This window comes from Leptonychotes weddellii, chromosome 8 (genome assembly GCF_054177405.1).
Source record: "Leptonychotes weddellii isolate Sample4059 chromosome 8, ASM5417740v2, whole genome shotgun sequence".
Classification (NCBI taxonomy): Eukaryota; Metazoa; Chordata; class Mammalia; order Carnivora; family Phocidae; genus Leptonychotes; species Leptonychotes weddellii.
Genome location: NC_138376.1, coordinates 90,779,527 through 90,803,067, shown reverse-complemented (window position 1 = coordinate 90,803,067; position 23,541 = coordinate 90,779,527). Strand labels below are relative to the sequence as shown.

Genomic DNA, 23,541 nt, shown 5'->3' with positions numbered 1-23,541 from the left:
TATGTAAATATAAAAGAATTCTGCATTCAAAAGATAGTTAGAATTTTTTCTTTATCTCCCCAAATTATCACTTACGTCATACATTTCTGTTGTTGGCTTAGCTTGATCTAGACCAAATATTCTAACCATTTAAAATAATTATTTAACCACATCCTAAGTGATTCAGAATGATAGAATCTAAGCCCGTAGGATTAATTAGACTAATAACTCCAATATTATTGTTTAAGGATAAAGCTAATTTGAAAAGCCAAGTATCAAAATATAAAACAGAATGGCCTTTTTCTTGGAGTCTTTGAAGTATATAATATTGACAGTTTTGTTAATTTTTAAAAATGTCTTTTCCTAAGGAATTGGAGGAGCAATATAAAAAGGAGAAACTAAACCTGGAAGAGGATAAAAGTCAACTTCAACAAGAGCTGGAAAACCTGAAGGAAGAGCTGGAAGACAAGCTAAATACAGCCAATCAAGAGGCAAGAATTCTTTAGGCTTGTCACCTGTGTTATGTCTTATTGGTAACATCTTATTTGGTAACGTCGTATATGTAGGTGAGCCTCACTGATGGTAAAATATCTAGAGTAAAAATAATCACACACTTTCACTGATGCTGAGTTTTTCATAATACATTGGTTATATCTCACCAGGTAAAAATTTACTACCCAAAACATCAGACCAAGGTGACTTTGTGGGAAAAAACAAAACAAAGGATAACATCACCTTGTAAGAAAGAAAACAGAAGAGGTTATCTACCTTTTGTAAAACAGTGACTTACTCTTCTCTACACTGTATCTCTGTTTTAAAAAGGGGCGCCTGGGTTGCTCAGTCCTTAAGCGTCTGCCTTCGGCTCAGGTCCTGGGATCAAGCCCCACATCGGGCTCTCTGCTCAGCCAGGAGCTTGCTTCTCCCTCTCCCACTCCCCCTGCTTGTGTTCCCTCTCTCGCTGTGTCTCTCTCTGTCAAATAAATAAAATCTTAAAAATAAAAAGCGAGAGGCTTTATAAGTTCTAGAGAGTGACATCTAAAATAATTTTTAAATGCCATAAGAAAATAGTATTGTTTACTTTAGGAAAGACTAAGAATAGAGTATAATAAGAATGTCATAAATCAAGAAGTTGTGAATAAAATAAATGTAAAGACAATTTTAAAACTATAATACTGTCTGTTCTGTTCCTTTCTCTCTATTGCCCAGGTTCACCTATGCCCTAGAATAGCCTCCCTGTTATCATCTTGTCCTTCCGTTCCAGTTCATCCTTCATGTGGACAGTCTTGTCTTGTAGAGTGGTCTTCCGAAAACAAGTCTCTGTCTGGACATTTCTCATCTTGTCAGCTGTTCCTCCCTTACTAGCGTCATCTCTCCCAAGAGTCTTTAGGTCCTACTTTCTCATCACTCGGCTTCTGCTCACAGAAACCACACCAAAACATGAGTGCCCCAGGGCATGCTAATAATTTGCACTCCGTCTTCTTTAATTATCTTTAAACATTTATCCAGAGAAGGCACCAATCACCACGTTTGGGAATGACAGAATCAAGATTGTTGCAGGTTTCCCCTGCTTATCTGTAAGTAGAGCATCCTGTGAAATCTTTTGTAAGCTGAAATGGTGTAAAGCGAATAAGCAGTTACCATTAATTTATACAGAAAAAATTTTGAGCACTCTGAGACCCCAAAACTAACCTCTCTTAGGCTTTTCTGATACCTTAGGATCCATCTTGCCAACAGATGCACAGATGCTCACAGTTCAAAACTATGGTGGCATGATACTGAGATGCTGAGTGTGGTTCCAGGACAGGGACTTGGCGGGGCTGCTCTCATTGCTTGGGATGAGCGCTGCCTCTAGAAGGGCTCACTGCAAAGCAAATGCTGAACGCTCTTTTATTTTTTGCCTTTTTCTGTAAAAGCGAAAAATCTCTCCAGATTACTTTTGGTTAGCAGAAAGTACTATGGTAGGTCTTTTATGAAAGTGAAGTGGTGTAACATGAACTTTGAAAAAGCAGGGGATATACCTATATTTGTATTAGTTCAGCCTCTCTCCTCTTGTCCAAGATAATTCACTGCTGGCCCCAGGTTTGCATACCTCTCTCAGCAGAATGTGTTCCTTGTAGTTATGGTGTCCCACTCTCATTAGGAGGCAGTTTAGTGACCATCTGTGTTTCTCAGGAAGGTCCCCCAGGGTCTACTCTCAGTTCGAAATGGTTTAAGTATTTCTCCACTCTATACACTGTAATTTCACTGAGAGGAGTTCTAATAAACATGTAATTGATTTTCCTTTTAGATACATTCTCAATTATGCTTTAGCACCCTAGTGATGTTTTAGTGCCATATTAGAATTGCTCCTCAAGAATCTGCCTGGCTTATCCCTCCACATGCACCTGCCTTCAACCTGGACATCTTTTTACTTGTCCTACTTTGCTGGATAGGATCTCTACAGATAAGCTTTCTTATTTTGTTTCCTGCTCTTAAAGTGAAGGATGTCAATATTTTACAGTTAAATATTATGCTTCTCTAAAGTTTTATTTTGTAAATGCTCTTTAACAAGTTTAGGAAATTCCCTTATAATTCAGGTTTCTTAAGTTAAAAATCACAAATTGACGTTGATTTTTCTGCATATATTGAGATCATACTTTTTTCTTTAATTTGTTGATGTGGTACCTTATATTAATTTTCTAATATTAAATCAACTTTGGATTTCTAAAGAAGGTTCTAGCTAGTCATGATAGATTATATATATCTTTTTTATATAATAACTAGATTTAGTTTCCTAATATTCATTTTGGGATTTTTGGGCCTGGGTTCAGTAAGATTGCTTTGTACCTTTCCCTTTTTGTATCATCCTTTTCTAGTTTTGGAATCAAGGTCCTACTAGCCTCACACAGTGAAAAAAGACTTATTTCCTTTTCTGTACTCTGGGAGAGTTGTGTGAGATTGACATGGTTTTTTAACCTTAACTGCATCATGATTAAAAATTGTGGTTTGTATGAAAACAATTTTTGAAACTTAAGTCTAGTGTGACACATGAAAGAAATGTAATACTCTGGGTGTGTCCAGTTGTTCAGTGTAGTCTTGTATGCCGGTGAAATCAAAATTTTAAGTTATTTTCTTCAAATATTCTGTATTCTTTTTGACTTTTATCTTTTTGATTCATCATTTACTAAAAACTGATTCTGTCATGGTGGATTTGTTTATTTCTTCTTACATTCTGTCAATTTTTGCTTTGAATATTTAGAAGCTTTGTATGTGCATACAAATATAAAACTGTTTAGCCACGTAGTGAATCATACCTTTTCGTTTAGTCTGTTTTGTTTGATATTGTATAACCAGCTCTCCTTTAGTTTGATATGACTGGTATATCTTTTTCCATCTGCTGACCTTTCGTTGTTCTGCAACCTTATGTTTGGCCTCTTGCCAAACACATGTAGCTGCATTTTATCTAGTCTGAAGGTTTTACTATTTATTTATTTATTTATTTATTGAGAGAGAGAGAGTGTGCAAGTGAGAGGAGGAGCAGAGAGGGAAGAGAGGGTCAGGGAGAGAATCTTCAGCAGACTCTGCACCAAGCGCAGAGCCCCTGAGATCATGATCTGTGTCGAAACCAAGAGTCGGACACCCAACTGATTGAGCCACCCAGGCGCACTTTAAGTTTTTACCTTTTAAATTGAGTTTATTCCATTTATATTTATTGGGTGGAAAGTAGGTATATCTATGGAAAGACAGGAGGAAAGAATTAGGGCATACTTCATAAAGACTAAAGTGCTTGTTTTAGAAAAAAAGAATGTAATATCTTCATAAGATGGATCTTGATATTCTTACAAATGATAAAAACCAAAAACATAAATAGGTCAACTGTGGATTTCAGTGATGAATTCATGAATGCCAGAATCATATTAGGATATTAAGGGAAGCTAATGAATCTAAAATCTCAGGTGGAGGATAATCCTGTTATCCCATCAATTGTTATTTGGGATCACCTTTTGAGGACAAAATACTAGGCTGAATGGTCAATAAATCTAACTATTACGGTCTTTTTAAATGTTTTTATAACATTTAAGTTGTAGATTTTCTTCCGGATGTAAGTTTTTTAAGCGTATATATAGTTCAGTGTTTTGTTAAAAATCATTTGGATTTATTATAAAATGTTATATCACAGTTGATACACTGCCTGACACATAGTAGGAGATCATTATTTGTGAATGAAATATTTGTCGAATGCGTAAAACTCATCATTGTAAACTAAGTCAACTTAGTTATGGGTCAGGAGTCCAAGTATAGGTTGGCTGGGTCCTCTGCTCAGGATCTCACAAGGTTGAAATCAAAGGGACAGCCACACTGCAGTCCCATGTGAGGCACAGGGTCCTTTTTCAATTAATTCCTTTTTGGCTGTATGACTTACATCCCCATTTTCTTGCTAGCTATTACAGGCCAGAAACTGCTCTCAACTTCTAAAACCCCCCTCAAGCCCTTGCAACCTGGCTGCCTCCTCTCTTAACATAGCAGTTTACTCTTTCAAGGCTAGCAGGAAAACCTCTGTGGCTTCGAACTACTCTGACTTCTAAGGCTTACCTGATTATGTCAGGCCCAACTAGAAGAGTCTCTCTTTTGATGACCTTAAAGTCAATTTAAGGATCTTAATTATATCTGCAAGATACCTTTTGCTAAGTAACATAATACAGTTATGGGAGTGATATCCCATTATTTATGCATAGGTTCTGGGGAAAGTGAGAGTCAGAGAGGGGTCATGTTAGAATTCAGCCTACTGCAACACACAAATAACTCATATCTCTGGCTCCTGTAGTGGGTACACTAGCATTTAGGTAATAGAGGACAAACAGGCTATTTATTCCTATGATTTAGAGAACAAGGATTGAGTTTCTTCCTTTTTTTTTTTTTTTAAGTGGCGGGGAGGGATAGAGGTAGAGGGGGAGAGAGAGAGAATCTTAAGCCAGGCACCCTGCACAGAGCCCAACATGGGGCTCAATCTAACGACCCTGAGACTGACCTAAGCCATAATCAAGAGTTGGACACTTAACCGACTGAGCCACCCAGACACCCCAAGGATTGAGTTTCTAAACTCTGTTCTGGAATAGCTATAATATATACCATTCAGAGACACTGATTGATAAGTGCTAAAATTTTGAGTAGTGCTCTTTATGAACTTAAGCAGTTTTACCAAAAAAAAGTAAGAACCTGAGGAATGTTTTCAGAATTTCAGATTTTCTAATGGTATTTAATATGTATATGTGCATTTTAATATGGTTACAATCTATATTCACAAATGCTTTGTGTACTTGATTTATAAAACTTTAGTCCATATAAATATTTCCACTTAATTTTGTCTACATGTTAGTCATTTAAAATATTCATATAGTGTTCCATTATATATCTTTACCATAGTTGTTTAAACATTTTCTTTGTTGAACATTTAATGTTTTAAATATTTTATTATAAATAGTAATAATTTTAAGGAACTGCCCCCTCTTACTTGAGTGGGGAGGATTGTCATGCAAGGCCAGGGCCAGAATAGCAAAATTGGGTTGTCCTAAGGGTAGTTCCGTGTCCTTATCAGTGACCAACCAAGGCATATTTCAGCCATGAGCCCTGAGACCCTGAGGAGCATGGGGTATTAGAGAGGACTTCTCTCAGCCCTGTTTATCAGGGTCTTATTTTTACTGGTAAGTCGATATATGATCTTTTATTAATACTTTTGTTCATTTTTAAAAATTATTTCCTTTTTGTCTAGCTCTTGCCCTAAATGAAATTACTGGGCCAAAGAGTAGGAATGATGTTATAGGTCTCATATCTTATTACTAAATTGGTCTCCAGAAAAGTTGGAACTAGAGTCCAGTAACATCAGTAATATTTGCATATCTTTTATGATTTAGGAAACATTTATTGACTGCATGGTATCTTCTAGGTGGTAGGGATACTTTGACAAAATGTCAAGCAACTCATAGCTTCAAGTGGCTGTTAACGACTGGTGATAAATACAATGTATTTTTAAATTCCAGAGGAGGGAGTGATTCTCTACCAGAAGCATTCATAAAAGCTCTGGAGAATGTGATATTGGAGAGTTTTTAAATGTGGTATGGGAGGTGGCCTTTGAAAGGTAAATGTAAATTTGCAGATGTACGAATGATGAAAGACAGTATAGGTACAAGGAATAGTGTAAGTATGGTCATGTAGGTACTCAAGTTAAAATGCCTTGGTGAACCATAGAAAGTTCAGTGTCATTACACCATAGTCTCTCAACCCCAGCACTACTGATTGGACAGATAATTCTTTAGGATGTTTAGTAGTATCCCTGGTCTCTACATACTCGATACTAGTAGTGTGTGCCACAACCTTTCCCCTTCCTTGTAACAACCAGACACAGTCCTTGGGGGCAGAATTGACTGTGGTTGAGAATTAGTGTACTTGACGATATGGCACTTGTCAAGAACTGTGATCGAAAGGGAAGCTGAAGCTAAACTATGAGTGACTCTTGCGCTGTAGCAAAAACTTCAGAATTTATCCTGATGATCGAGTGCTAGCAGCAGCCCAGCAGCTGGCTCTCTCAGATGGTCCCAGGAAAAGAATTCTGGTGGCAGTAGGAGGATGAGTTGTATGGGGAGGGGACTGGTAATTAGACTTGGGTAGATGACTTAAGATGCTATAGTATGGGCAAGAGTTGATTAGCTTCTTGACTAGGAAAGCAAAACCTGGGAGTGGAGATTATTAAGAAATAAAATTTACAGGACTTGATGTGGTAAGTGGTAGAAAAAGACTCAGGTGTCTAGCTCAGGTGTTTGGAGAGGTAATTATGCCACTCTGGGAAGCTGGGTATTACAGGAGGACAGATACATAGGAATGGCAAGACACTGAGTTGTTTGGACCTGAGGGGATTGTAAGACATCTAGGCTGGAACTAAGTAGAGAGTTCAGGCTTAGAGCTAAGGATTAGGCAGTCACTGAAGCCATTAACACCGAAGAGCTCACCAGAAGATTGCTGGTAACAAAGAGGAGCACCAGTAGCACCAGGACTGAGTTAACAGAGCCAGGGCAAGAGGTGGAGAAGGAGAAATCAGAAGCATGGGAATGAGAACTAATGGGAGTGAGAAAAACATGAAAACAGATACTTTCAAGAGTTGGAAGTGCCTAGTGCCTCACACTGTCACACAATGATTAGAAGCCAAAGTGTGAGACCTGGAAAGGTCATGCCATCAAGGGTTCTCTGAGGACCTTCCTACAACGTCAGTGGAAAAGTAGGACAGAAGTTAGATTTAATAGGTTTAATCTGAAACTGTTCTTTTAAGACCATATAAATGGAAGAAGAGAGAAAAATGAAGTTCTTCTTCAACCTCATACCAGAGATGTTCTAGATGGGCTAAGGTTGAAATGTAATATCGTATCATGAATATAAATAAAATATGAAAATGCAAGTGACAAACCTTAGGACAAGGAAGGCCTTTCGACACATGATGGCAATGTTAGGAATTAAAAACACAATATTTGTACAGTTAAAGCTACAATTTTTGTATATCGAGATACACCATAAGTAAAATTATGAGAGAGGAAAAATTAGGGAGGGGTGGAATAAGTGATTGGCAAAGAGTATGAGTAACAAAATTCATGTCTTTAACACCTTAAAGATGTATACAAAACATTAAAAAATACAGCTACCCTAATTTTTTTAATGAGCTAAAGGAGAACATGAAAAAAAAATAATTTTAACCGCTACAATTTAAAAACTGGAAATGAAACTAATGAGATGCTATTCCCATTACCATAAAATTAACAATGATAAAAATTGAGACCATGAAGTGTTGATAAGGGTAAAGAAATAAACACAAAAAGCTGCTCATGGGAATATAAAATCGTGTAATTTTCCTGGAAAGAATTTAGCACTATTAAAAGCCTTAAAGATAGGCATGCCCTTTGACTCCTGCATTTCAGTGTATTTAACAGAAGCAAATAATTAAATATTATTGACAAAATTTCAGCACTGTTTATAGAAGAAATTTAGAAACAAGAACAAGTCTGACAAATATTGCAAAATGGTGGTGATTAACAGGGGTTTGCCACAAGAATGAACTGAGGAAAGGTTCTTCAAAGGCCCTGAGGCACAAGAATTTTCTAGGAATTGAAGGATGTCAGTGTGGGTGGAATTGTGATTGCAACTATCATAATAATTCATATTTATTTAGTTCTTACTATGTCCCAGGCATTGTTTTATATAGTCTCTCCTTTATACTGTTTTTTCCTTTAATTCTCTCAATAACTCCATACTCTAATTACTAGTTACCAAGTCACAAAAAAGCTGTGGAACTTGCCCAGTCACATAGTAAGTGGGTAAAACCAGAATTCCAATCCTGGCAGTGTGATTTCAGAACTCAGTTCTTAACTGCAGTGCTATTTTCCCAAGGAGCCTAAAGACCGAGGAGGGGAGCTGCCAAGCCGAGGCTGGAGAGTGAGGCAGGGTCTTGGCTTTGGAGGCCTTGTAAGCCCTTGAAAGATTTTGGATGTTATCTTAAGAGGAACACGAAGCATTTGGAAGATGCTGAGTACAAATAAGTGGATGCTTGCTTGGTCTCAGGGCTTATACTCATGTCCATATTTGTAATTTATAAAAAACTGACACAGGCAATGCAAGGAGATTGGATCAGAGAAGAGCACGCATGAGTGAATATTCCAGGGAAGAGGTTTCTACTTACTGTATTCCCTCAGTGTTCAAGAGGAATCAGAAGATCGATCTCTACTGCAAGTGACAGAAATCCCAGCTCAAACCAGCCTAGGGACATTTATTGAATCATGTTGACTGGAAAAGTCCAGGGGAATGTTAGCATCAGGCATGACCAGATTCAGAACTGAAATTGTTTACGCTGGAACTCAGCTTCTCTTTTTCTCAAATTGGATTTGTTATACATTCTCAATACATTCCCTTAGGTTATATGTGCTACTGGAAAAAGACCTTTTTTAGGAACTCCTGTAGAAGTCCGGAGATCACTGTGAGTAGATGAACTTAAAGCATGTGCCTGCCTCTGAACCAGTCCCCATGGCCAACAGAATGAGATTACCTAACTGGTTTATGCTTCAAGGGAGTGCCAGGTTCATTCCTGGGTTTGGGTTGACATGGACCCATAGGGAAGAAAGGTAGATGCCCCACATGACAAAAAGAGATTTTGATATTGGGAGACAATAGATGTGTTCCTTACATATCCACTTTTATTATATTGTACAAAAACAAAATTTAATTAGTTGTGTTCGTTACTTATTATTTGCTTATGTTTAATTGTGCAGCATTTTAAAGTTTTTGTCTATTTAAAAGTTCATTCTGTCTCTAATTACTTAGTTTTTGAACAGACTTTCTCTTTTAATTCTTTGTGTAATAACTAGAATACTGTTTTTTATAAGTTTTTTCATGTATTCCATTTGTACATGTAATCTTATTCATTTGAAAATTATCTGGATTTTGGAACAAAATTTTTCTCCATGTTGATAAATTTGGTCGTCCCTTCCTTACTGATTGGTACCTGATATTTGTATGTTGCTTTCTAATTAAAGAATCTTTTCCCATATATCCTTGAATTTAAATATTATAATAACTGTGAGGTAGGTATTATTATTCTTATTTTATAGTAGCAGACCAAGAACTTGAAACTAGATTTTTTACTAAGTTCAATACTCTTTTTTTTTTTTTTTTTTTTTAAGTAAACTCTACCCCCAAGGTAGGGCTCAAACTCACAACCCCAAGGGTCCACAGACTGAGCTAGCAGATGCCCCAGGTTCAATACTGTTTAACTCTGTTACGCCTTATATTATTCATTCACCCCTGCAACACATTTATGGCAAGCCAGAGCAACATAGAAAGCAGTTACAAATAAGCCAGGTAGACTAGAGAAAGGGGGCATAAATTCAGGGACAAAGAAAATTCTAAAACATGGTAAATGAATATTATATGCAAATATGCTATTAGATTTTTTAAATTAGGAAAAAAGATGTCTTTGTATTTTAAATTTCTGAAGTGACTTGAAGTAGTTGATCAATCTGATGGAACCAATTATAACCATGAAATAAATACTCCCAACATGTATCTAGAGAGGCACTAGGCCCAGAAGATTTTAATGAATGAATTTTATTAAAATTTTAAGAAACAGATAAATTGTAACTGTGAAAATATTTCAGAGCACAGAAAAATTGGAAGCTTCCCAGCTCACTATATAAGGTAGGCATCCCTTTAAAGATACTAACAAGATAAAATGTTACCTTCACCAGAATTGTTCAGTATATAAACATCTGCATGGAAAGGGAACAGGAAGAGGGGTGGTGAATTGAGAGGAGGCTGAAAGAGAATGTTTGCAGTTTTCCTTGTGATGCCTGTATTTACAATGGGAAAATATTCAGGTGTTATTTTAAAATTAGCAGTTTTCATTCCTATAGAGTTTTGATAAGATTGGATGTTTTATAAAAAGGAGATTTTTACTTCATAACACTTTCCTAGATAAAGTATTTCATTTATTGGTTTTAGTGCTCATAACTCGAAGATATGGATCTGCCTAATCAACAAATTGTCTTATTAGCCCCTAATTTCAAGAGTGTATAAATTCAACTCTTAACAATTTCATGAGGAACTTTTGTATGGAAACGAAGAAATCACAACTTATTCTCATATGCATTTCGCAACTTGTCAGTATTGACCTAAATCAGTCACTTTTATAAACAGCAGGAGAACTGGGCTCAAATGAAGTATAAGTGATTCCATTTTAAAGAGCAGTTTAAAAAAATTTTTATCTAAAAAAATACTTTTTTCTCTCTGTCTTTGATATAATCTTCATCTTGTTTCAGTTCCATTTTGGAGGGATTTGATTATTTGATAGAACCAGGAATTCTCTGTTAAAATGGGGACTTGAGTTATTCACTTATTCACATGGTTGTCATGAAAGAGGGAAATCATAAACAACGGATGAAAGCTATCCTGATTATTTGAGTGCTTCTTCCAAATTCATCAAAAAAGATCCACTCAGTAAAATTACCACTAAAGAAAAGACTAAGAAAAAAAAATGGCTCTTTTGCTGGTCAATAACAATGAAGTATATTAAAAGTACTGTATGTACTTGCAGATTGGCCGCCTCCAAGATCTGGTGAGGAAAAGTGAACAAGGTCTTGGCTCTGCAGAAGGCCTCATTGCTAGTCTTCAGGACTCCCAGGAGAGACTTCAGAATGAGCTCGACTTGACTAAAGGCAGGCTGAAGGAGACCAAAGATGCTCTATTAAATGTTGAGGTAATTTTATAATACCTGCTATAATCTAAACATTAGCAAGGTAAAAATATTTACTTTGCTTAAATATCACATTGTATGGAGTGTATTAGTTTCACAGGGCTTTCCTACCAAAGTACTAAAACTAAGTGGCTTAAAACAACAGGAATTTACTTTCTCACAGTCTGGAGGCTGAAAGTCCAAAATCAAGGTGTTGTCAGGGCCATTCTCCCTTTTCAACCTAGGAGGGCGGATCCTTCCTCACCTTTTCCAGCCCCTGGTAGCCCAGGCCTTCCTTGGTTGGTGGCACATTTCAGTTTCCTCCTCAGTGGTCAGTGGCATTCTTCCTGTGTCCTCCTAAGAAGATACCCTTCACCTAGGACTAGGGGCTCACCCTACTCCAGTATGACCTCCTCTTAACTAATTACATCTTCACTGACCCTATTTCCAAATAAGTTCACATTCTGAGGTACAGGAGGTTAGGACTTCCGTGTATCTCTTTGGGATCACAATTCAAACTATTAACAATTAGGATGCACAAGTCTTTTCTTGGTAAGAGTCCAAACTCTCATGTATAGCAACAAAGCAATTCTCTATGACCTAAAAATTTTGAAAGGCTCTGTGGCCTTCCATTCTCAGGAAGCAGAGCAAATATTTACATTGCCTCAGAAAGTAGAGAAAAGCATCCATAAGAACTAAGAGGATGGTATCCAGAGAGTTCTTTTCCTTCAGAGAGGTGACTGAGAGTGTGGGCCCTGAAGTCAGATTGGTTGGGTGTGAGTTCTTGATCCACCACTTAGTCACTTCAGACAAGTTAGTTATTCTAATCCTCAATTTACTCATCTGCACAATGCAGGAGTGGCAGGGGATAATAATACACTTCACACCACTATTGTAAGAATTAAATGAGGTAAACCATTTACAGCACAGTGCTTAGTAAAATAATAAGCACTCAGGAAATGTTGCCTTTTATTAATATTTCAAATTTAATTTTTTTAGCTTGGAATTCAAATCAGTTTCATTTCTTTAAGGTCCTTGCACATATTTACATTGCTCTTCTATCAGGTAGTAGAACTTAATAAAAACTGTAAGCAAAACCTTAGCAACTGTTCATCTTTTGTTCTGCTGGACAACTTTAATCAAGAAAATGTAGGTGCTGCATCACAGTTTACCACAACTTTAGGAAGGCTCCTTAACAGGTGTTCTGTCTGGATGGGATTTTTTTCCCCTCCTCCCTGCTGAGTTTCTGTTGTGTATTATATAACTGAACCCATCATCAAGTGGATATTGGTCCCTGACTATATGTCATCCTGTTGGTTGGTACCTGTGGGGGATCCAGTCACAGGTAAGGCAAGACTCTGCCCTTAAGACACCTTAGATCATGGTTGGTAAATAAGGGGTAAGATGCTGATGACAATGATGATAATATTAGTTTAACAGTTGCAAATCTGTAGTGTGGAGTTTATAGTTTCTGGCATTACTAAACTTTGCTGAGGCTCCGTTTCCTCACTATCACCTCCCCATGTTGTTATGAGGATCCCAGGAGGTGATGGATATGGAACACTTGAGGGAAAAAAAGAGCAAGTATTTTCTTTACCTCTTTCCTTACCCCACTGATGTCTAATAAGGTACTTTGCATTCAATAAAAGAAATACTTTTTAAGTATTCTATCCCATTTAATGCTGCCTGTGATGGAAAAAGTAATAGTTCCTAGAGGCAGAATACTTTCAGGACCATTGGCTAAGATGGCTGGATCCAGTTTTCAGAATTTACTGTTTATAGCCAGGTCAGCAATGTAGAATGGCAGTTTCAACAATGACGTTCTTCTCTCCCGTTAATCTGGATATGCCCTTCAGCAGTGCTCCAACACCTGCTCTTGGTAAGTGGGTGATCCAGAAAGGGTCATTGGTACAACAGCAGGAAGCACCATCATCTGTTCCTCGTGTGCTGTAGCCGAAGAGCAGCTCCACGGCCGGCAGTGCCCCAGGGTTGCCCTGTTGTCCAAACAGGTCACCTCTAGCACTGGGCTCCAGAGAGCCACAGGCATTTCATCTATATCGTCTTCTCACTTATTTTAATCATGTCAGTGAGGTAGAGCCATAATGCTTCAGTTTTCAATAAGTAGCAGACTTTTGAATATAAATATGAATGAATCTGAATAACATCTATGTAACGTGTATATTTTTATATGAAGATAATAGATACCCATGATATGGAAAGTTAAGATTATTTATTATGCTAGCTTTAAACTATTCAAAATGATTTGTAAAATTATAAGCCTTAATGAAATATAGTTTGCACAAGGACACTTAAAATATATGTGCCATATATTATCTGAAAATCTCCAGTAATCGTTATAGATAGCACTATCAATTATTGTGCTGTAGGAATTTAAGTTATAATGCAAGCGCTCTGCTTATTTGAAATAACCAGCAATGAATTTGCTTTTGAAGACTTGTTTTCATTGAAAAGTTTTTATTCTTCAGGGTGAGCTAGAACAAGCAAGGCAACAGCATGAAGAAACACTTGCTGCCATGAAAGAGGAAGAGAAGCTCAGAGTGGACAGAATGGCCCATGACTTAGAAATAAAATGGACTGAAAACCTTAGGTACATTTTTTACTCTGTAATGTAATCTTATCAATACAGATGTGCAAAAATGTTTTTCTGTTATATGGCTTATGTTGTCTTATCGTTAAAATCATAGTGACAGCATTTTTAATGAATTTTTTTCCCGATTAGATGCAGAGAAATTGTTATTCTCCTTTTCTGCTTGAATACTTTTTCTGATTTTATTTTCTTTATAAAATACTAACCTCAAGTCAGAAGATTTATTTATTCTAATGCCTGTTCTGCCATTAATAGCTGATGAACTAATAATCTTAGGTAAGTTACCAATTTACCTTACAGTTCTGTAAGCCTGACTGAAAAAATAACCACTTTTATTCTGAGTTGACTTTTGAGGAGGATTAATTAAATACTTAAAAAAACCGTGAACAACTATACTATAGCTACTGAGAGGAATAATTCTCTTTAAAAATAAAGGCATTCATTTTATTTTAGACAGGAGTGTTCTAAACTTCGTGAAGAGTTAAGACTTCAACATGAAGAGGATAAGAAGTCAGCCATGTCTCAACTTTTGCAGTTAAAGGAGCGAGAAAAAAATGCAGCCAGGGATTCATGGCAGAAGAAAGTAGAAGATCTCTTAAACCAGGTAATTAATAGTCTATACATTCTGAAGGTTCATTTTCCTTGACATTCTCTAGCCAGGAAAACATTATAAAACATTATGCGTTAATTCACTGTATTTTGTTAATTTTCATATGGCAAATTTAAAATTTTAAAAATGTATAAAATCAAGGAGATATATTCATTAACTTGTGAAAACACTGTACTAAATAATGTTACCTATGCAGTCCTAAATTCTGAGAAGAATTTACAGGTTTTGGCTTAATATTTGAACTGACCACATTAGAGATTTTTAAATGGAAAAGTTACCCATATTTTGAAAGTATAAAATCTTTTTTCAAGCCATTAGCTATCACTTGGGCCCCAGAAGGTAAAATTTATTAAATGCATCCTGATTGCCTAAAGCTGTACCAGAAGTGAGAAGTTTACTTCTTTCTCAGCAGAAGGATGTTGCCTGTTACACTTCAAAATGTTATCAACAAAAGGTAGTGATATCCCTAAGTGTATCTTATGTCCTAAATCTATCTTCTTATGTCAGGTTCACTTATTTCCATTTATAATTATAATTAAATGAATTTTCACTCATTTACACAACTTCTAAATTTATGAATTCTTAGCACTCTCCTGCAAAGCCTGTTATTAAATAAGACTGACTGCATGAGTCACTAGTTGATAAGCAAGTACATAACTTGGACAAGAAGCAGCTCCATAATTTAGTGCTAGAAATCTACTATTATCTTTCTATTTGTGATCATGATGAATTTCAAAATAAACAGGATAGGCTTTCTGTAAGATAACTTATTACAGAGGATACATACATGCAGTATCTTTCAAGAGTACTTGGGGCCTGCCGATTTGTGTCTGATCTTTCATAATAGTTAATAATGTTACCCTGAAAAGGGAGTGTATATATATATATGAATTTTTGTGAATAAATTTGAAACCTTTGAAATTCAGACAAAAATAAAAAGAAAACAACTCTCACTAGAAGTTGGGCACCAGGTTAGCATTGTTTATTGGTTACCTTCTGTATACTTATTTTACATTCCTATTTAGATACCTAGAAGGACAGATTTTCCTGGGTAGAATGGTACTACTCTTCTATGATGTCCTGTACTTAAAAAGATTAGTTCAATTGTATGATAAAAATGAAAAATACTCCTGAGAGTCTGCCTTGTTTTTTAATCACAAAGTATTGACACAGACATTTTTTGGCTGAACTTGGCACTGTAAAGAGGACCTACCACTTCTCCCACCTGTTTTCTCTTAGATTATTTCATTACTCATGTAATCTCTCTTAAAATAAATTGTCAGATTTCATCCATGCTTCTCTGATATTTTTTTTTCTTTTCCAATATCTGTTCTGCATTGATTATTCCTGAGAGGACATAATGTTTTGCCTATTATTTTAGTTCTGTGTCATAAAGTAATTTATTACATAATGGCTCCAATTTTGCCAACTTTACAAAAATAATTTTTTGATCAGATTAACCATAAATATCAATAAGAACCAGGAATTAATTGCCTCCAAAGATGAAGCTGTTCTGTGCTGCTCTATGTCATCAGTCCCATTTCCAAAATGATAATATCTTCCCCGCTCCCCACTTCTAAAATCTAGAGGGCATACACATTCCCGTAGATAAACTGGAAAATAGCTGTTACATCTTGGGATTTTATGTACCTGAAGAAAGTTAGGAAAACAGTTGAACAGACGATTCCACACTGAAGTGAAAGTGGGTATTATGTTATCAAAGTTGCACTCTTTCCAGGTATGTCAGAGGACAGAAACTTCTAGCAGGACCAGCAGTCTTTTTAATAGAACTTTGTTATGGACAAAGGACCCTTCCCTCCTTGGCCCTTTGGATTTGTTCTCTTGATTATTGTGGATGGATTCCTAGAGCCAGTGTGGTGTGCCTGCTCTCCTACTTTCCACTTGCCTGACTCCTACTGAACCCTGGTCCTCATACTGTCCACCCCCAGCTCCGAGCCCTACAACCATCTCAGTCTACTTACTACTACTGGCCTCACTCATCCCCTTGTTCCTAGCACTGCCAGCACCCTTCTGCACTTAGGGAAACCAGATCTGGCTTGGGCTTTGGGACATTTAAGGAGTAAGAGTGGAGAATGGAATTGGAACAGCCAGGCCTTAGGCAGAAACATATTGTGAAAAGTATCAGAGGATCTGTGTTTTCACATATTTTAACTATTTCTGAGTGAACTGAACACAAGTCTTTTTTTGTGCCTTGGTTTACCTATATTTCATTCTGCTTAGAGCCAAGAAGAAATAATTTATCTTTCATGTTGAACTTAATCTCTTGAGAGTTAAATTTGATTTAAACTTACCTATCAAGAAATGGGCAAAGAAAGGCATAAGAGTTTCACTTTTCTTCAGTCAGATGTTCTTTATCAAAATTTCCCAAAGCTATTATTTTTATTCTGTGCTCTGATAAGAGTCTAACTTCATATTTTTAGTTTTTTAATGTTTCATTGTGTTCTTTTTTTTCTGTCCAATGATTACCCCTTAGTCCAAAAACTAGGTATACTTCCTGGGCTAATCAGTGTACATTTGAATTCCTTTAAAGCAAAAGAACTACATTTTTACTCTTCAACTCTGTCTAAAGAAAAGTGAGTATACAGAGTGCTCTGTGATCATATTTTCTGTTTGTGATCCTAAAATGTCATCATATATTCCTTTATTTCACCTTTTTCAGGGCAAATTTTATTTTAGGTCCAGTATGATGACTTAATATTCCAATTCCTCATTCAGATCCACGGACTGAGAAATTTGTGAGACATACAATCATTCAGACAAAGAACTGTGGGACTTTGTAGTTTGGGTCTGACTTCATTTTGAGCTTTGAGGCCCAAGGTTATTTAGGGGGTTATAGCCACCATGTATCTGACACAGTTTTTAGCCTCCACATACCTCCAATCTGATAGCATTTTACCTACAGTAAAAGTCACTGCAGTGAGTGACCATAAATGGTCTGGACAGTTTGTACTCAAGGAGCAGTGATGTGCTGGATCTGGCTCCTCCCAGCTCACATAGCCCTGACTGTGTGCAGGCCTTCTCAACTCCATATTCTGGGACATGTTGGTGGCTAGCAGCCATCGATGGTGGGAGTATTTACAACACAGTACCAGCACATGCTACACATCAGGGCTTTATTTTTCAGACCGCTATTACATGCTTACCAACTTAACCACTGGGTGGGAGTATAGAATAGAGAAAGAGTGACATAGCCAATGTGATTGGGAAAAATTTCATTAAAGAGGTCAGCTTTAGTGTGACGTGACTTTCAAATAGGGTAAAGGATGAACACAAATATTTTTATTCATTTGACATTTTATTGAATATACTCTTATTTTCCAGGCACTATGAGGAATACAGAAAAATGAGGTGGGGACAGTTGGGGAGATAGGTCATTGTGAAAAATTTTGACTTCCAATCATAGGAGTTCAGAGTTCACTCAGTAGGCTATGGGATTCTGTCAAAGTTTATGGATAGGAGAATAACATGTTGAAATTTTTATTTTAGGGACCTTAATGTGGCTGTGATATTGAAGTGAGGAGGAAATGGAGACATCTCAATATAGATAATCCAAAATGTCTGAACAGAACTCTTGAATACACATCATGTACCCAACCATCACCCCTCAACCTAAGCCAGACTGCTCCTCCTAGACACTGCCATCCATCTACTGCTCAGCCATCTCTGACTCCTCTCTGTCACACTGTGCACCCAATCCATCAGCAATTCCTGCTGCTCTGCCTTCAAAGTACACCCAGGATCTGCCCATTTCCAGCACTTTCTCCACTACCACCCTAGTCCAAGCTACTTGCATTTCTCTCCTACAGTGCGAATGGAACCTACATTTGGTCTTCCTGCTTCTTCTCTTGCCCACCTACATATTATATCTCAACCAGCCAGAGTGATGCTCTTAAAATATTAAGTTGGATCATGTTACTCTCCTGCTTCAAATCTTCTACATCTAGATTACAATCCACACTTTTACTGTGGCCTGTAGTAGCCTTATGATTTGTTCCATCTCCTGCCACTCCTCCCTTCCTTTTCTGTAGTCCTACTGGAAGACTTGGAGTTCCTGGAAAAACACACACACACACACACACACACACCCCAAGCTTAATCCATGCGGGGCCTTTGCACCTGCCAGTCCCTCCACATGGAACCCACTTTCCCCAGATCTTCCTGGCTTGTTCTTTTACTTTGTTCAAGTCTCTGCTCAATCCTAAGTGTTCAAAAAGATCTTCCCTAGCCACTCCCTCTAAAATAGCACCCTCCATCACTCTGTGTCCTCTTACTCTGCTTTGTGTTTCTTCAAAACATTTACTACTACATAGCCTCATATTGATTCTTTTCCCTATTAGAATGTAGTTCCATGAAAGCTGGATCTTTATCTGTACTGTTCACAATTGCATATCCAGCTACTTAAACTGCCTGGCATATAGTAAGCACTCAATAGTTGTTGAATGGAATGAACAAAAACTGAGGCATAGCAACTGAAGAGGAAGTTGTCAAATATATGAAGTACAAATAATTCTAACCATTTAGGACCTGTTTCACTGAGAATACAAGAGAAACTATAGAGGAACAAATCATGAAATTTGATAGAATACTTTGCTAAAGGAGAAAGAAATGTTAAAGGTGACTGAGGATTTAAAGCCAGGATAACCAAAAGAAGAGCATCTGAGACAGGGAGGTCAGGAGCTACTTAATTGGGGAAGTCGGGTGGTGAGATGGTAATAAACATATTGATTCTACATCACAGGAAATTTTAGAATTTTTCACACTCAGTTGGAAAGGGCAATGACATGAATAAGAAATAGAGCATTAAAATAAGTGCTGTTGATGAAGAGCAATGGAGAAGCCAGTCTCTTCAGGCTGTTACAGACCATGTTCTGATTTCTAGACCCGTGCTGTCCAAGATGGTAGCTACTAGCCACATACGACTGCTGAGCACCTGAAATGAGGTTCATCCAAATTGAGATGTCACCGTAAAATGTATGCTGGGTATCAGATACTTAGTACAAAAAGTGGATGGAATGTCTCACTAATATTTTTATAAGCTATAATTACATGTTGAGATGATAATGTTTTGGATATACTGGGTTAAATATATGATTAAAAATCTACTTTTTTAAAAATATGGCTATAAAAACTTTTTAGATTACACCCGTGGCTCTCAATTACAATTCTATTTGATAGCACTGATCTATACTATTTAGATCACAAAAATCTGGAGTAAATTTGGCTTAGTGCTCATTCTGCTAGCTCCATCTCTTAACTCTTAAATTAAGTTTGATGTTAGGAAGGAAGGCATTCTCTTTAGAAACTGCATTTCTGCCTACTGAAAAAATATATTTATATCAGTTTTTATGTTTGTTTTAAAAGAATAACAATAATACCTTTTAATGGAAGAATAGATGGATTCTGAGGTAGAGATATTAGAAAGGGAGCTGAAATAATCAGCTCTTCCCAGCTAACTCAAAGACCTTGACAGAGCCCCGAGCAGTGATAGGAGATCAATGAAGCTGACCTGGAAGGTTCTAAATCCTCTTTGTAGAAATTAGGAGAGCAGGAAACTACGTAGAACAAACATCAGAGATCCAGCCTCCGCCCTGGGAAAAGAGACGACTGGAGCAAGGAAAAGGGAAGTCAAAGAAAAAAACAGCAGAAAGAGTGAAGGGAAAGAACATATGGAGAAAGAGAGAAACCAGATAGAAGAGAGAGTGTGAATAGCAGGTAGAGCCCCAGAAAATGTGGAATGGAATTAAAGTCTACCAAAACCGAGCCAACATCCATTATTCTTCATACTTCAGTTCCTGGATTCAAAATTAGTATGCAGTATTTTCCTTAGTAAATATGGAAGCTTGTTTCTAAATTCTCTTCAGTCAAAAAATTAATGATATTATTTTACTTTAACTGTATTTTATCCTCTTTTATCAGACTTAGTGTTGTTAGTGTTCTTCCTCTTGAGACTTTTTTCTCAAGATTAACAGTACTAAATTGTTTTCTGAATTAATTTGCAAATCTAAAAATGTTTAATTTTCTTTTCCCTACCAAAAACTCCCTTTTTAGAATAAGTTTATCCAGTTCTTAAATTGGTATATTTAGGAGAAGAGAGTGAAGAGCTAGAACAGTGATATCTACACCTGGCTTTAAAAAGAGATGCTTAAAATACTGGGAAATTATTAATGTGTACTAAGTATATATCTGTTCTGCAAAATACTATAGTAAGACCTGTGATGAAATGCAGAACAGTTTGTGCCTTCACACCTGAAAAATACTTACAAACATTTAGATAGCATTGCAGTAACAAATCAACTTAGCATATTCCTAATTTCAAATGACAAAATACTAAAAAAAAAGCATTGGGGATCTGAAAGGGTTCAATGGGTATATGATTATAAAGTTATTTAAGATAATCTGAGAAAAGCGTTAAGAATTATCTAACATCTTAGTTTGTCTTCACCTTAATTTCATTTATTATATGCCTGTTACTACAACTTTAGTTTAAATATTGAACACTTGTTCATGAATTTTTCTTTTTTTTTTGCTTTAGGAGAATTATTAAAATTGTGATTGTCAGTTCTAAGACTTAGGTTCGTTGGTTACTTTTCTGTAGATATTAGTAAACCTTGAAATTAATATTAGAAAAAGACTACATAATTTGCTTTAAGAAATTACCATATTATATATTAAATATTGAATTTTAGAACATTTTATTAAGCTTTAACATTTTACTTGAATTGCAGTGTAATATCGGTGTACATATTATTTCAAGGAAATTAAAAATTTGATAAATGACATTTCTTGTATTAGTAATGAGAATTTTATTCTGTGGACATTTGATGGCATTTTGACATTTGTCAAGAATTCAGTGTTTCTGATAGGCCATGTAGTGTGCTAGACCCATAATGGAGTCATAATGATCTCTGCCTTCCCGTTGCTTATAATCTAGAAAGGAGGGCAAAGAGAAATAACAGTTTGACACATTAACTCATTACAATTGTGATACACAGTGTGTGTACCCTGGGGACCTAACATAGTCTGGGAACTTGGGGAAGGTTCCTTTGACTGTGGGATCATTTACCTAGGACCTGAAAGAGAAGGAGTCAGGCCAAGAGGAGAAGGAGACAGCATTCTGAGCAGAAGGGGACGTATATGCAAAGGCCCTCAGGCAGCCCCCAAATACCCTTCCTTGGAGACCAGAGGCTGGGGAGGTAGGCAGGTTGGATCACTTGGCGTTTTGTTGGGACTTTGTCTAAAGGACAATGAGGAGCTGTTGAAAGATTTTAATCAGTAGTGTGAAATATTCAAATGTTATAATTTCAAAACTCTGGCTACAGTATGGAGAATAGACTACAGTGGGACAAGTTAGGTGCCATTCAATGAATATCTTTCCCTCTTGGCAATCTTTCTTTGTTCGGATTAGTATTTTCTGGACAAATATTTACTATACTTGGTATACTCATTAGTTCATTTCTCAGGATACATTTCTAAGTCTTGACTACAGGATTTCTGCATGATACCAATGTATGTATTTTTTCTAAATTTTTTCTTTTTAACTGAAATTTTCTCTTTACTGCTTCCGTTATTATGGGGGAGAGGAAAAGTAAGGTAGGGAGTAGCAAAAACTAAATAAAAGTCTGTATCATTCATTTAGTCTTGAAATAAGTATTTATTGACCTATTTACTTTTTGTCACATACCATTAGGCCCTTTGGATACAAACTCAGAATAAGACATAATCTTTGTCCTTCAAAAGCTGGTAATTCAGTGGATTTCAATATGTATATACTAATATGTTTACAAATGGCAAACATGTAAAACCTTGTGCTATTTTCTAAATGAATAAAGTCAGGTTTAGAACAATGAGATGACTCCTGAGAGCATAGTTTCTTACAAACAAAGCTTTAAATTTCTAATTAAGTGCAGCAACTTTTTAAGTTATTTTTAGCTTTCTCACTTATCTGAAAGTCTGATTATATTCATCCTTCAAGAAAAGAAATCCTGAAACACATTCAGTAAGCCTTCTATGTTGAGGTATGAGTGCTATCTATTGAAGAGGAAGTGCTGAGGCCCTTTTCACTCATCTCAAAAACTGACAAGCTTAAGATGTTTTAAAACAAATTGACTATTATATAGGGTATCAGTTTTTATTAACATGGATCTTGGTTATATAGAATGCTTGCCAAATAATATTTTTGCATACAGATTTTTAGTTCATCCAATATTCTTTCTTTTTTTTTGACAGAGAATTTATTTACTTATTTATTTGACAGAGAGAGACACAGCGAGAGAGGGAACACAAGCAGGGAGAGTGGGAGAGGGAGAAATAGGCTTCCCGCGGAGCAGGGAGCCCGATGCGGGGCTCCATCCCAGGACTCTGGGATCATGACCCGATCCGAAGGCAGACGCTCAACGACCGAGCCACCCAGGCGCCCCCATCCAATATTCTTTCAAGCAGACACTTAACTTGGGGGATCTCATCTAGTGTTGTGGCATAAATACCATCTATATGTCAGTGACTTGCAAAGTTAAATCTCTAGCCTTGACATCTTCACCTGAACTCAGAATCACATGGTTGGCTAACAGGCATCTCAAATTTCACATGTCTGACTCTGAAATACCGGTTCCCAGTCACCATCCCCCAAACCATCATCTTTACTTCTTGGCACTGCTTGTTGCTCAAAACAAAAACTGAAGAGTCATCCTTGATTTCTTTCTTTCCTTTATCTCTCATGTAATCTGTCAATCCTATTCATTCCACCTCCAGAACACCCCAGCTCTGTCTGCTTCCATAGCCCCTAGTAAATACTAGGCCGAGTCACCATTGTAATAGCCTCCTATCCAATCTTCCCAATTTCACTTTTCTTCATAGCGCTCAAAGTAATCTTTTATGATGTAATCAGATCTTACCATTCCCCTCCTTTTAAAATTCTCTCAAGGTACTTCACTCAATTAAGGCTCTTTGTTTTTATGGTCCTACAAGACCATAAGCCATCTGGCCCCTGCAAAAAATCACCCATCTCATGTCATCCTCACAAACCTTCCCCCTCAACACACATACACACATGTACATCCAGTCACTCCCAGCTCACTTCCCCCT

The 23,541-nt window shown here is 36.7% G+C and overlaps 1 protein-coding gene and 1 long non-coding RNA gene across 3 annotated transcripts in view; one reads left to right on the top strand and one right to left on the bottom strand.

Moving 5' to 3' along the window:
- FAM184A (family with sequence similarity 184 member A) overlaps nucleotides 1-23,541 on the top strand; it is a 102,903-nt gene that overhangs the window by 54,153 nt on the left and 25,209 nt on the right. For both annotated transcript variants that reach the window (XM_081828882.1, XM_081828883.1), the window contains exons 6-9: nucleotides 348-470; nucleotides 11,084-11,245; nucleotides 13,708-13,829; nucleotides 14,283-14,433. In XM_081828882.1, the coding sequence (XP_081685008.1) occupies nucleotides 348-470; nucleotides 11,084-11,245; nucleotides 13,708-13,829; nucleotides 14,283-14,433 (558 nt within the window). The remainder of the gene's footprint in view (nucleotides 1-347; nucleotides 471-11,083; nucleotides 11,246-13,707; nucleotides 13,830-14,282; nucleotides 14,434-23,541) is intronic.
- The window catches only part of LOC145723092 (uncharacterized), a 60,069-nt gene continuing 47,646 nt past the window's right edge, over nucleotides 11,119-23,541 (bottom strand). Inside the window, exon 4 of the long non-coding RNA XR_014147923.1 lies at nucleotides 11,119-11,209. This is a non-coding gene — a long non-coding RNA (uncharacterized LOC145723092). The remainder of the gene's footprint in view (nucleotides 11,210-23,541) is intronic.